At 32.5% G+C, this 13,374-nt stretch overlaps 2 protein-coding genes across 2 annotated transcripts; both read left to right on the top strand.

Annotated features, from left to right (window-relative positions):
• Positions 1 to 3,514: 3,514 nt before the first annotated feature.
• Positions 3,515 to 4,554, top strand: LOC125872633 (photosystem II reaction center W protein, chloroplastic-like). Its single transcript, XM_049553391.1, has 2 exons — positions 3,515 to 3,696; positions 4,249 to 4,554. Exons 1-2 carry the CDS (start codon positions 3,600 to 3,602, stop codon positions 4,548 to 4,550), a joined length of 399 nt encoding a protein of 132 aa, XP_049409348.1. The 5' UTR covers positions 3,515 to 3,599; the 3' UTR covers positions 4,551 to 4,554.
• Positions 4,555 to 5,920: 1,366 nt separating this feature from the next.
• On the top strand, positions 5,921 to 10,493 carry LOC125872632 (F-box/LRR-repeat protein 17-like). Its single transcript, XM_049553390.1, has 11 exons — positions 5,921 to 6,778; positions 7,069 to 7,167; positions 7,910 to 8,054; positions 8,134 to 8,318; positions 8,418 to 8,522; positions 8,812 to 8,909; positions 8,984 to 9,204; positions 9,283 to 9,349; positions 9,443 to 9,528; positions 10,063 to 10,161; positions 10,260 to 10,493. Exons 1-11 carry the CDS (start codon positions 6,171 to 6,173, stop codon positions 10,317 to 10,319), a joined length of 1,773 nt encoding a protein of 590 aa, XP_049409347.1. The 5' UTR covers positions 5,921 to 6,170; the 3' UTR covers positions 10,320 to 10,493.
• Positions 10,494 to 13,374: the final 2,881 nt, after the last annotated feature.

Raw genomic sequence — 13,374 nt, 5'->3', positions numbered from 1 at the left:
AATTCAATAGATAAAATTACTCTATATTAAATATAACAAGAAAGATGTATGATTCAATAATGAGAAAAATTTGATTGAATACGATTATGAGGGCTATACATATAATAAAATTTATGTGGCTTAAACACGTGTGAAAATATCTATAATATATATTAAGGTAACAAAATATATTAATAGAAAAAATATCTGAAATAGTTTCTTGAAAAAAAGTTCTAAACATATACGTTTTTAAAGAACTTTTACGACATTTTAAAAATATTGTAATGAACAAACACTAAAATTTGCTCATTCAAAATGTAAAATGAAAATTATTAATGAATTTCAATAAGTTACCTAAAATGGACATTTTAAAAGTGTTTTTTAGTTTATACTTAAAAAGAACATTTACTATTTTTCTATAAGTAGCGTGATATTCTAAATGAATCATACTTGAATTTTACATATATAAAAAAGAAGTAACAAGTGATTATAATCATCACAAAAGCATATATTTTTTTAAAAAAGGATAGTTAAAAATAAACAGTGAATATTGATTTGAATGGTGTGTTCTGATCAAATAAAGTGACAAAAAGTATATATGCACCAACAACTAATTAACATTGCTCTCTCAAGTCTCAAGTTTTTAAAAAGATAAATCAATTACTTAAATTTCATATCAAATGGGTTTAAAAGAAATTAATCTGCTAAAACAAATTATTTTGAAATTAAATAAAGTAAAGTAAAAATAGAAATATTATTTATAAATTTATTCTTAAATAATAACTCGTTAAGTAATAGACTAAGCGAAAAATAAAATAAATGAATTAGATCGTATCTCAGTAATTAATTGTGTTGGATGATAATCTTAATGGCTAGCTATTTTTCTATTTAGCATGATGTGGTAAATATATAGAGGATTACTAGATTGACTGGTGGTGCACCTATCATAAATTTATTAGAATGATTTCTTTGGAGCCTTTGGAGAAGTTTATTTGATTACTTTTTCTCAGTTAATAATTTTGATCTAAGAAAAACTTTCATCTGAATTTTTATTCACAAAGATATCAAAAAAAAAATTATCTTTCTTCAGTTAAATCTCATAGTTGAAAAAAAAAACATATACTTCAAATACAAACGTTTAAATTATCACATATATTCAACGTACAAATCAGCATCTCGAACATGATAATCTCATATAGAATTTTTCATAGAAAGCATACCTGGTGATAAGAACTTAGCAAAATCCTTAGTTGAAAATTTGGTCACCACCTTGCCCTGGCCGCCGTTAGTGATGAAAAAATGAAAAGAATATGTTGTAACCCTAATGAAGAAGTAAGGATCAATTTATAGAAGCCCGAGCTTAATCAGGTACGTCCATCAAGTAACTGATGATGGACGTACCTGATGTAATAGATGATATTTATTTTTTATTAAAAAATAATTATGAGCTTTAAATATATTAATTGAGTCACACATAAATTAATAAATAGTCTAACATTCTCTCTTAGGCCCATTGACAGCATAACACCAATATTTAATGGTAACTTACAAAACTTTCACTACTTTAGAAACTAATTACTATATACGCGCTAGTTTGCAATTTATGAATCTTCCAAATTTTGGTGCGTTCAAATAAATCTATCTCAAAATGCATAGGGTCTTACGTATAATTTGTTTTAGGTGTAGTGTATCCAAGTGAAATCACATGTATCGAGACATGTAGACAAATCTCACTCACCTCTCTCTCATCTCGTTCACGTATCTAGTATCCTGGATACATGCGAATCACACCAAACATATCTATCAAGTATGCATCTAGTGTGATTCACATGTATATGAGATACATAGACAAATCTCGCTCGTTTGCCTCTTATTTTTGCTCGCCTCTCTCCCAATTTCAGTGTATCTAGTAGCAAAAAACATGTATCAAGATTGTATTTGACTTAAAAACCTAGTATGAAATTATTAATCAGTAAAATAAATGTCATTATTTCAAATTATTGAAATATTTAATAAGTATGATGTGAATGTTTGTACAATTAGATAGTTTCTATAATAAGACATCACAAACTCTACCATCAAGAAATTCGTGAAATTTCTGTTAATTGTGTGTCGAGGAAAATCTATCAAATTTAGATATATAGACAGATATTTTTAAAAAAATATATCATGTAGCAGATAGGGAAGTTCTTTGTCCTAAGAAGTTTTAGTAACCAGCTAATTAAAATTATGTGTTGCTCACCATTACTCAAAAGTAAAGAATGATGTTGAACTATCTTTAAAATTTTGCAATACAATATAATTTGTATAATTTACATAAATTTTATAGTGTTAAGAGTTAATTACATTATTTATTTACTATTTTTCAAATTACAAGAATCTTATAAAATTTTTTAGATTCCGGATACATCAGCAAACCTCCAAATACATAGGGGAGGGTTGTATCCGAAAAGGGAGTGATGTATCAAAGAGGGAATAGGACATCCGGATATATAAGAGAGGAATGTATCAGAGAGAGGATAGGACATCCGGATATATAGGGGAGGGATGTATCCAAGAGGGAAATGATGTATCAGAGAGGGGAAATGATGTATCAGAGAGGGGATATGACATCCGGATATATAGGGGAGGGATGTATCAGAGAGGGAAGGGATGTCTCAGAGAGGAGAGAGGTGTATCAGAGAGGGAGATAGAGATGTATCAACGAGAGAGGAGTGATGTATCAGAGATGGAGATATGAATGTATTAGCGAGAAAGGAGTAATGTATCCAAGAGGGGATTTTGAATTTTTTTTAAATGGTAGAAATTTTTAGAGATTATGATAAAATAAAATGTCTATCTAGGTAAATTTTTCAAGTGATTATATATTTTCCATTATAAAATGCTCAACTCATGTTTCTAATTATTCTTCATTACATAGATGTATTGTGCCAGAATTTGTCGCTCAAATTAAACGATGCGATTATTATTATTAATATAAAAGTTTCAGTATCGCGCAAATAAAAATAACAATAGTACTCAAAGTCACGATTAACAACTCAGTGCAAAACATAGTTTCACATACTTTTCAATATTCTCCATTTTCTACATATGAGTTTAGTTTTTCTCATTGACAATATATTTTTTGTTTTAATAAATTACCTAGGATAATTCAAGCAACTTATTTTTCTTCTTTTCGTTATTAGTATACGTTTATGCACAATAATCGTCATATATTAATAGTGGAAAATGAGAGTACTCATATTGGTCTATAGAACTCTCACTGATTTTAAAACTGTTGTCATGAGAATATTCGGAAACAAAGGAAATGTCAAACCTTCTTATGACAACATTGTTTATTTAATAACTTTTAGGTATAAAAGCAAAATATTATTATAGAAAATATCGATTGTTATTGAGAGACCAATTTAATATATATGTATAAATATTTTTAATAAGGCAGGACACTTGGCATATTACTGTTGGGTAGTAAGAGATGAGGTGCAATCTAAGTAATCGATGTTGTGTGGTTGTTTGAACAAAAATGTAGGTGTGTGTTTGTAGCAGATGTTGTACTAGTATTGAAGATAAAGAAGCTCTCTGATTTCTCATTTCTGACTGAAAAAAAAAAACAAAACACAATGGCTACCAGCATCACTGCTTGTACCACAACCTCTTTAGTCGCCCGTGCGGCCCTCGTGCACAAGTCATCTCTATCCCACCCCTCTTTTGTTCTTGGTACGTTCATTTTTATACCATCAAATTAACTGAAAAATAACGTTATGTGATTGTCTAGTAATAATATGAAGAACTAGTGATTTGATCATTTTCTTGAATTTGTTCTTGACCTATGATATTTTAGTTGAGTTTTCTTAGATATAATGGGTATCATGATATGATCAATGACTTAATTCATTCACGGCATCACTTGGAATGTTTAGTTAAACCTTCATTTTGAAAAGGAAATCGAATTATCTTATTTAATATTCTTTTCTTAAATTAAGATATCATCGTATAATTAATTGGAAGGAATGCATTAATTTTGTGATTCCCTCTTTCTCTAGTTATACCGACTTATAGATGCACATATCTTTATGAAGGTTGAAATTCATGACAAGACAAGAGTAATATGAAAATTGAAACTCTGCCGAACGTGTACCTTGATTTCTATCTCTCTCTAGCATACACATGTTACTGTGTAGACTTGATCCTTAACACATAATATTACATTATGTTAAAGAGTATGTTTGAATTGACTTAGCGTAATATTTCACATTTTTGGTTTTACAGGGTTGCCAGCCATGAGGAGGAATATGGGAAAGGTGAAATGTTCAATGGAAAGAGAAGAGTCAAAATTAGGAATATGTGGATCATTAGTGGTAGCAGCATGTGCAGCAACAATAACAATTAGCCCAACAGCAATGGCTTTAGTGGATGAAAGAATGAGCACAGAAGGAATTGGGCTTCCATTTGGGCTCAGTAATAATCTTCTTGGTTGGATCCTTTTTGGAGTCTTCGGTTTGATTTGGTCTCTTTACACTGTTTACACTTCTAGCCTCGATGAGGATGAAGATTCTGCAATGTCCCTTTAAATTTTGGCCTTCATTCTCTAAAATTATCATGACTAATTAATTAATTGTATCTATCATTTCCTCTCTTCTTCACTTGCTAATTGTACTATATATTCGTTTTTTTTCAATTCTATAAAGAGTAAATTAAACTAAACACTTGTATAATACGACTCAACTGTAGATATATCTATTGAATATTCGTCTAGCTAATTATTATTTACTTTACGTTAAAAAATTTCAAGGACGTTAACTAATTTGAATTTGGTCAAAGATTTCAATGTTATATATCTTCCAATAATAATACTTTTAACAATAATATTAAGATTCAACTAAACATAATTACAAACAAATTTATGTTGTGTTTACCAAATAATACTCGTCGATCATTTCATATGTTTTGATATATATATATATATACACATGTACCGAATGAAAAAAAAAAACAATATACACATGCACTACAATAAAGGACTAAAGCATTAAATCAATAAAAATATTCCCATCCAAATTACCATATGATATTCCCTTTTCGCAGAAAAGCTGTCGCTTTAGTTTATTTCACTTTTATTAAGTAAAAAATAAATATAATGTATAATTTATTAAGTTATTATTTTTATGTTTATTGAGAATTGAGTACTACTTAAGAATGAGTAGTTTTTTTTTTCTTCTTAATATAAGAATAGAGTTAGAAACAAATACTACTAATTTTTCCTTAAATTTCTAAAATGAAACTTATTTTGGGCTTCTTTTTTGCTAAGATGACACTTACATATTTAGAGATGGAGTTTATTTTTCTTCAACTCCTTTTATAAACTCACATGTTCAGTAGTTAGAAGTTGTAAAAATAAAGATGCTAAGATGAATATGTAATGTAGGCATATTAGGAAAGATAAAATCAGAAATAAAAGATATTCGAAATAAGATGGAGTGATCTCATTAGAGGATAGAATGAGGAAGATGAGACTAAGGTGGTCCATAAGTGAAGAAGCGCGAATGTCTCGGTGTGGAGGTATGAAAGGTTAACTTAGATGAATTTTATTAGAGGAAAAAGTAGATCAAATATGTATGCGAGAGAGATGATTAACTAGAATATGACGCAACTCCAACTTAACAAAGAAATGACCGCATGCATAGCTTCTCCTTTCGTATCAATAGTACTCCGTAGTAATTTGTACTCTACGAGATGCTCTTGTCATTTACATTTTTATTACTTATGTTATTTTTTCTCATACTTGAATTAATTTACTATTTTGTTGTAATCATTATTCATTTATTTTCATCTGACTCCATTTATGAAATTACGTGAAATTGGAATATGTTGTTCTTCTTCCCTTTAAAAGACGTAGTAGTACGTAATAGAATTGCAGCCTATAAAAACACCTATTTTGTATTAAAATGAAAAAAAATTAGGCGGAGGCGCCAAACTACAGAAAACTCCCGCGCCATTCTCCCACCTTTTATTTTACTCATCTCTAACCTCAATTTTACCTACACATTTCACAGTCGCCGCCGGGAAGATTCCGATTAACAATGGCGGATCCTAAATTTATACATATATAACTCTAAAAAAATCTGATCGGAAGAACTCACATAACGACTATACATTTTTTTTTGGGTCCGCCAATCGCCGGCGAAATCGAGATGCAGGGCCGGCATCCACATCCCCACACCACCACTCCTATCTCCGAAGTTATTCTTCCAAAGCGTGGCAAGAAGCGGGGTAGCTACAGTTGTGGCCGATGCGGTGTACCGAAAAAAGGCCATGTTTGCAATTTCCCTAAGAACCTTAATCCGATTGATAATCCCAGTCCCAATCCCGATTCGTCACTCTTAGCTTCCCCACCCTCCGTTGTTCGTCCTCAGCCGCCACCTCCCATGCCGCAACGCCATGTACTCCCACAGCTCCGGCGAGCACTTTCATTTGATGACGTTGATGTTAATGATTCACCTGGATCTGATGACGATGGGGAGTTCTCCGATCTGGATAACGAATCGGATCTTGTTGGGTCCGGATCGGGGATAGGGACGTTGCCTTCGAGTTGTTTATGGGAAGTGTTTAAGAGATTACCGCCTCCGGCGTTGCTTTCATCGGCGAAGGTTTGTAAGGGGTGGTCGGAAACTTCTAGAAGGATCTGGAAATCTGCTGTGGAGCTTAGACTTAGGGTTCCCGTAAATGCCCAGATTGGACTTGTCGGGTCGGTGTTAAAGAAATGTCCAGGGCTTGTTAAGCTTTCTCTAAGATTGGAAAGGTTAGTCCTATTCAGGAACTAAACATAAAGGACTAAACTTTTCTATCTAACAAGGAAAATAAAAGAACATAAAAAGAAAAAATTGTAACTTGTTAACATTTGATAATTTACAATCAGATTGCCTCGTCATTACTTATGATCAAACTTAAATTATCGTTAAAAATTTGTAATAAGTATACGATGCAAGGTTTATCCGGGCAACTAGGCTGGATTTGAGGAAAATGATAGTGTACTAAGCAGTGATAGAATGTTCAATTGAACGATTATTTCTGACAGTGTATATATTGCAGTGACATTGATGCAACCATGTTGGCCTGCATTGCATTTTCCTGTCCTAAACTGGATTCAATGGAGATACTTATGTGTAATTCAGTCAATCGGATCACTGGGTATGCTTTAGATGTCTAACTTGCAGTACACTTACATATATGTATGTTATCTTAGGATTTTCTTGTTGTTCTCTCTAGTTAGTTTTGTGCAGTTATGTTATCTGGTATCTTCACATCACCCACCACAAATCAGTATTGCATCATAAGCAGTAGTTTTTATGATTTCCATCCCCAAGAGAAACTTACTGTTCTTCGATCACACTCAGAATATATGCTTTGTTTATATGCCTAGATGGCAGATGCAGATGTAAAACATCCATGATTTCTCTAGGTTTCTTTTTGTCATAACTCTTAGTAGCCAATGGAGAAAATACATTGAGTTCAATCAACTCTGAGTTTGGGAGGGAGGAGGAGTAAGTTAGGTAAAAACTTCATAAATCATAGTTGCAGGAATCTTGGGAATTAATGTAATGCAGTAACCCCCCACTCCCCAATAGTCACTTATGTTTCTTTTTTGCTTGCCAAAGGAGAAATACATTGAGTTCAATCAACTCATGTTAGGTAAAAACTTGTCTGTAAATCATAGTTGCAGGAATCTTGGGAATTAATGTAATGCAGTAATTCTTCATATATGTTTTTCCATCATAGTCATTTATTTGGCACCTGAATCGGAGGTGTTGGTAATTTCATGTAACTTTGTTAAAGTCCCCTAACTGGTTTGCAGGTGTGGCCTATTCTAATATTCTGTAATATAGGTTCACATGTTAGTTGCTGAAATGAATGCAATCTCTACATATTGCAGGGATGAGTTGGGTCGTTTTGTTGCTGAGAAAAGATGTCTTACTAATCTCAAGATGGAAGGTTGCTCTAATCTTGGGGGTGTTACTCTTTGCTCAACCAGTCTTTCAACTCTTTCACTTTCAGATCTCTATTGTCATGCTAAGATGGTATGTAGTGTATGATGTTCTGCTCCTTTTTTTCTGGGGTGCAAGCAAACTTATATCTGAAGTGTGTTTACCCCTGTAGGTCTTCAACTGCCCCAACTTGAAGGATGTTTCCCTGGATTTTTCTCACCAAGAAAATGACACCACCGATCTTACTCTCATGGTCGATGGTCTTGGAAGGAGCTGCCCGAGACTCCAGAACATTCATATTGCCTCCATCCGCCTAACACATGCTGTTGTGCTTGCTTTAACAGCAGCAAATCTAAGGTTTGCAATGTTCATCCAATTTGATCATTTTATGAATTTCTCTTTACCTTTTTTCCTTTAATAAAGCTTGTTATTGTTTTTTACTGCCTTTAACCTCAGGGGGTTACGGATGCTCTCTCTTGTACTGGGTTCAGAAATAACTGATGCATCTGTTGCAGCTATCGCTTCAAGCTACTCAAGCCTTGAGTTGCTTGATTTGAGTGGGTATGTTTCCCTTCCACCCCTTTCTTTTTGTGGTTCCTCCACTCTGTGGGTGATAACAAATAACTGAATGATGGGTAATCAACACACTACTGTCTTTCACTTTTACTTATCATATTCTTTCTAAGCACATCCGAAGATCTACAAAAATTAGTACAGCCCTTTAAAATAAAGCAAAGCAGAGCTTAGGGTTTATCGAAACCTGCATCTTGATTATTGTATTTTTTTGAAAGCAGCTAATTTAGTGGAACGAATCTTGATTATTGTATTCTCTTGATGTTTGTTGTCGCAGGTCCAGCATTAGTGATAGTGGCATTGGAATGATATGCAACATATTTCCTGAGACATTGTCTAAACTTCTGCTTGCTCTTTGTCCAAATATCACTTCAAGTAATATTCAGATCTGTTTCCGTGATTAATCCAACCCAGCAACCTGTTCACTAATTTGTGTTGGATTTTCTTAGGTGGCATTCAATTTGCTGCAGCTCAGTTGCCTAATCTAGAGCTCCTGGACTGTGGTATGACCATATCTGATCCTGATTTAGACAATCCAACAACTCAGGAAAATAATGACATCCAGTTACAAAGAACTCCCAATAGTAAACAACACCTTATATATCAAAAACTGATTATCAAGCATACCTGCTTGAAGAAACTCAGCTTATGGGGCTGCTCTGGCTTAGATGTGAGAATTCTTCATTCAATTACTTCTAAAATTTCCTCATTGAATTGCAGGTTATACCTGACCAAAATTTTGATGCAGGCGTTATATCTGAATTGCCCAGAACTGAACGATTTGAACCTGAACTCCTGTACAAACCTGAATCCAGGTCTGGTCTTTGATGTTCCTCTTTAGTGTTTGAGCTTTAGGAAAATGGAGCATTTTCTTTATAATTGACTTACATAAAAATTTTACCTTACAGAAAGATTGCTGCTCCAGTGCCCCAATTTGGAATGTGTTCATGCATTAGGTTGCCAGGACGCGTTGGTTGGAACTCTTAAGAATCAGGTAAGCCAGCTGCATTTTTGCCATATTCTGAAATTCCTCTTCAGTTTAGCTTCATCCCATAGATGTGTGGCCTTTGTTGATGTTTAACAGATGAACAAAACACAAAGAAAAGAAAAGTTAGTCTATTAAAGTCTGGAATTGGTATTGAGTGAGCTGTTTAAATACAATTAGATCCTAACAGAATTGCAGTAAAATCTGAAACAGAAACTTACTAATAAACAGGAATTCAACCAACAGCCACATGCCTTAAGACTAGGAAATCCACAACTAAAAAATCTTAAGACTAGGACTTTCACAACTGAAATCTCTCTGGAAAAAATCTAAGATTTCTTCTGCAATTAAAAAAACATTAGCAGCTCCATCATCATGCCAACTTAGCAATTTTATCTAACAACATACTAGTGTAATCTCACAAGAGGGGTCTAGGTATGGTAACATGTATGCAGATCATATCCCTACCTTTGTAGGGTAGAGAGGCTGTTTCCGAAAGTAATTTGTTAATTCATTCTCTTTTTTTTTTTTTGTTCCATGCAGGTATGCACAGATTTTATGGCTGTGGAAGATCATTCTCATTGCAAACGTCTTCCTGATGGCTCTAAAAGGATCAAGGTTCCGGATTTATTCAGCCCACAGGTAATACCATAAAGTGAAATTATGTATACAAAATTATTGTTCTTTCTAATTTTAAGATACATACATTCAAAGAGTGACATGGTTTACTTATTTTGCAGCCAACTGATAAGAAGACTAAGAGGATTTCGAAGCGCTGCTGTACTGTGCTTGTAAACTAGTCCAGTGCATGTCCTCCTAATTCCTATTGGCATTGTTTGTGTATTATTGTGAGCCATAATTAGAGAATAAATTATAAAACAAATTCCGGTGATATCAATATAGGTTAGAAAAGAAGCAAAAGAAACTGCTCGAACTGTATTCCCCTTTAATAATAAACAAAACTTGCCATTTTGAAACTTATGATAAAAAGAAGTCATATTTTGACAAAAAAAAAAGTTTTCTTTTCTTGTCTTCAAATGGAAATCAAAATGAATAGGTAGTAGAGTGAATGAGTGAGTGCATTTTCATCTTGATATAAGATAAACTCATTTTAGAATGTTGCATGCATCTTAAGTTGTCATAACTTAATTAGCCCTTGTATGGTTTCAAATTTTTTAAGTTAAACAAATATTGATTTTCGATTTGCCCATGCAACAAACATTGGTCAAGTTCAAGAAAATCGTTTTAGTGAGTAAGAATGGCTTCTTCTAATAAAAAATAAAAGAATCAGTTGCGTACACGAAACATCTTGCTTTGATGTAGGGTTTTGGGAAGGACTGCATCACAAATTATTGTTGCTCCAAGGCTTTCTCTAATCAAAAAGTTATTCTCCCTCTTTGTCCTACTAGGAAAATTTTAGTTAAATTGTTTCTAATGATAGTAAGATAACATATGAATTAGAAAGAAAATGTTGTCACATAAAATAAAATTAAGGGAGTACCTTGAGGCTCAAATGATTTATAATATATTTCAAATAAAATAAATTGGATAAAAGTTGATGTATAAATGGTGGAAATGAACATGGAGGGGTATAAGATGGGCAATGGAAGGAACAGATGAAGATGATAATGGGCCATTGTACATGCTACAGAACAAGAATGTCCAGAACTCAGTCACACGTGCTGCCATGTACATATCTCACATTTATTACTTCAACCTTCTTAGATCGTCATATATTATAGTATTATCCACGCTTCAATTAATAGATTTAAACGTATGAGGGTGTTAAAATTTCCTACATTGGTTTCAATGGGAGATTCAATCTAGTTTTATATGATATTTAGCGTTCCTCTCACCTCAGTAAGTTTTTAAAATTAAGCTATTTTCAAAATTTATTATTTATCATAACCAATCCATTTTAATCATTGATTAATTATTCGATATTAGATGCCACTCCCATTGCCCAATGATGGACTTCATGTTATATTGTGAGCATGCAAAGGTAATTGGGTCGATAAATTTTGGAAGATGAAAAAGTAATTATTTCACAATCATGTCAATTTGTACATAAACACATAACATGCATGGTGTTGACACTTTTCAAAAAAATGGCTTCTCTGTTTTATTGTTTGGTTGTGTCCAACTTGTGGGCGTGCGTACGTGTTTCTCTTAATGAACTCAACCCCACACAAAAGCCTTCAATATATTTATGTGGACTTTAGGGAACTCTAAATATATCTATAATGCTTTGCTGGATATTTATCAGAATAGAATTGTCTAATTGTTTTTCTTCTCGACTTTATAATTTAATTGACATCTTATATTAACATATTATGTAAAAAAATTCAACTACACAAAAAAGAATTCATTTCTTAAAACTAACTTTAAAAAAAGAAAGAAAAGTAAGACGAATACAGAGAAATACCGTTTCACAAAAAAGAAAGGAAGGATATGACGTACGGTCAAATCTGTCTTACATAGTACAGCTACTGTTAAGAGTCAAAAGGGAAAATGAGGTGAGAATGTATTCAAAGCTACAGCTATTTTTATTTTTATTTTATTTCTTTTGCTTAAAATCAGCTGTACGTACATATATATGGAGTAGGGACTAGCAATTCATGCCATGTAAATGACACACACAAAAAATTGTCGATAATATGTGGATGAAATTGACTCAATATTTTTGATATATATAAATATAATATATTGTGTGTAAATATGACTCCTCCTTGTTTTTCGTTATTATTCTTCACCAGTTACTTTCGTTATCTATTTGTTCTAAGACAAACTTATTAAAAAGAAAGTTTGGTTTCCCCTTTTTAAAAGTTAAGCAATTTGACGAGAATGAGGGTCTTTTTATAGAAAAGAAATAATAACGAGAGCTTAAGGGTTACACTATAATATTATTATTATTATTATCGTATTATCTATAGTTATATTAGCAGGAATATTTGTTAAATTGCAAACAACGGCTGCTAGCAGTTTAATGAGCGTTTTAGTCCATTCACTACAATATAATATTACTTTTAATTACCATATAATATGATGAACTAATCCCATGGTTTTGGCTAATTATTATACTATCTAGAAAACCGTGGGCAAGAAAATATAATAAAACTTGACTTCATGTTCATAGAAACCTTAGTACAGTTTATCTACTAATCACTACTTTATTTCCCTTTTATTTAAAGTATATAATTAAAATTAAAGTAGGTGACGTGGGAAGATTAATTAAGCAAAGGGAAGGAAAGGAATAAAGTTGATTAGGAAAAAAATCAAAGTGTTTCATCCAACAGAGTATGGTGGGGTATTAATTGTTTTGTTCACTTGACATCTTTTGTTGACTAAAACGAATTCATTCAAAGTTTATAACACAAATTTAACTTAAACTCATAATGTTAAATGTTATTCATTGATCTCCAATATATATAACTTAAAAACTCTTTCTAAAACTAACACGCACAATTGTCTATATTTTGTGTTGCAATTACATATGCCTCCATCCAGCAATTTATTTTATTTTTATAGAGTGGTTGAACACATGATTTTTTATTGAACATTTCAATTTATAATTTTGAAAAGGTCTATAAATGTGCTTTCAAACATCCATCACATTATATGTAAGTTGGGTGATATGAATTTAAATTAGTCAAGATGAAAACAAATTTGAAGGTGGGGTCCACTTTATACCTCATTAGCCGACAATATGGAGAGGCACATTCACATGGGGGTTTGACCGAGCAGCCCCCAAAGTAGATTTCCACATGATCCAACGCTCCAGAATCATCAAATCAGGAACGTCCATTTTAGTGGACCAGGTACCTTAAATAACTCAAGTTGTCGGTGTCTGTTCTG

Source organism: Solanum stenotomum, chromosome 8, assembly GCF_019186545.1.
Source record: "Solanum stenotomum isolate F172 chromosome 8, ASM1918654v1, whole genome shotgun sequence".
Classification (NCBI taxonomy): Eukaryota; Viridiplantae; Streptophyta; class Magnoliopsida; order Solanales; family Solanaceae; genus Solanum; species Solanum stenotomum.
This window is presented reverse-complemented; position numbering and strand designations above follow the sequence as displayed.

Coding starts and splice junctions, on each gene's coding strand:
- LOC125872633 (XM_049553391.1), top strand. CDS start 3,600: ATGGCTACCAGCATCACTGCTTGTACCACAACCTCTTTAGTCGCCCGT. Junction 3,697..4,248: donor CCACCCCTCTTTTGTTCTTG/GTACGTTCATTT, acceptor TTGGTTTTACAG/GGTTGCCAGCCATGAGGAGG.
- LOC125872632 (XM_049553390.1), top strand. CDS start 6,171: ATGCAGGGCCGGCATCCACATCCCCACACCACCACTCCTATCTCCGAA. Junction 9,205..9,282: donor GGGGCTGCTCTGGCTTAGAT/GTGAGAATTCTT, acceptor ATTTTGATGCAG/GCGTTATATCTGAATTGCCC. Junction 9,529..10,062: donor TTGGAACTCTTAAGAATCAG/GTAAGCCAGCTG, acceptor TGTTCCATGCAG/GTATGCACAGATTTTATGGC.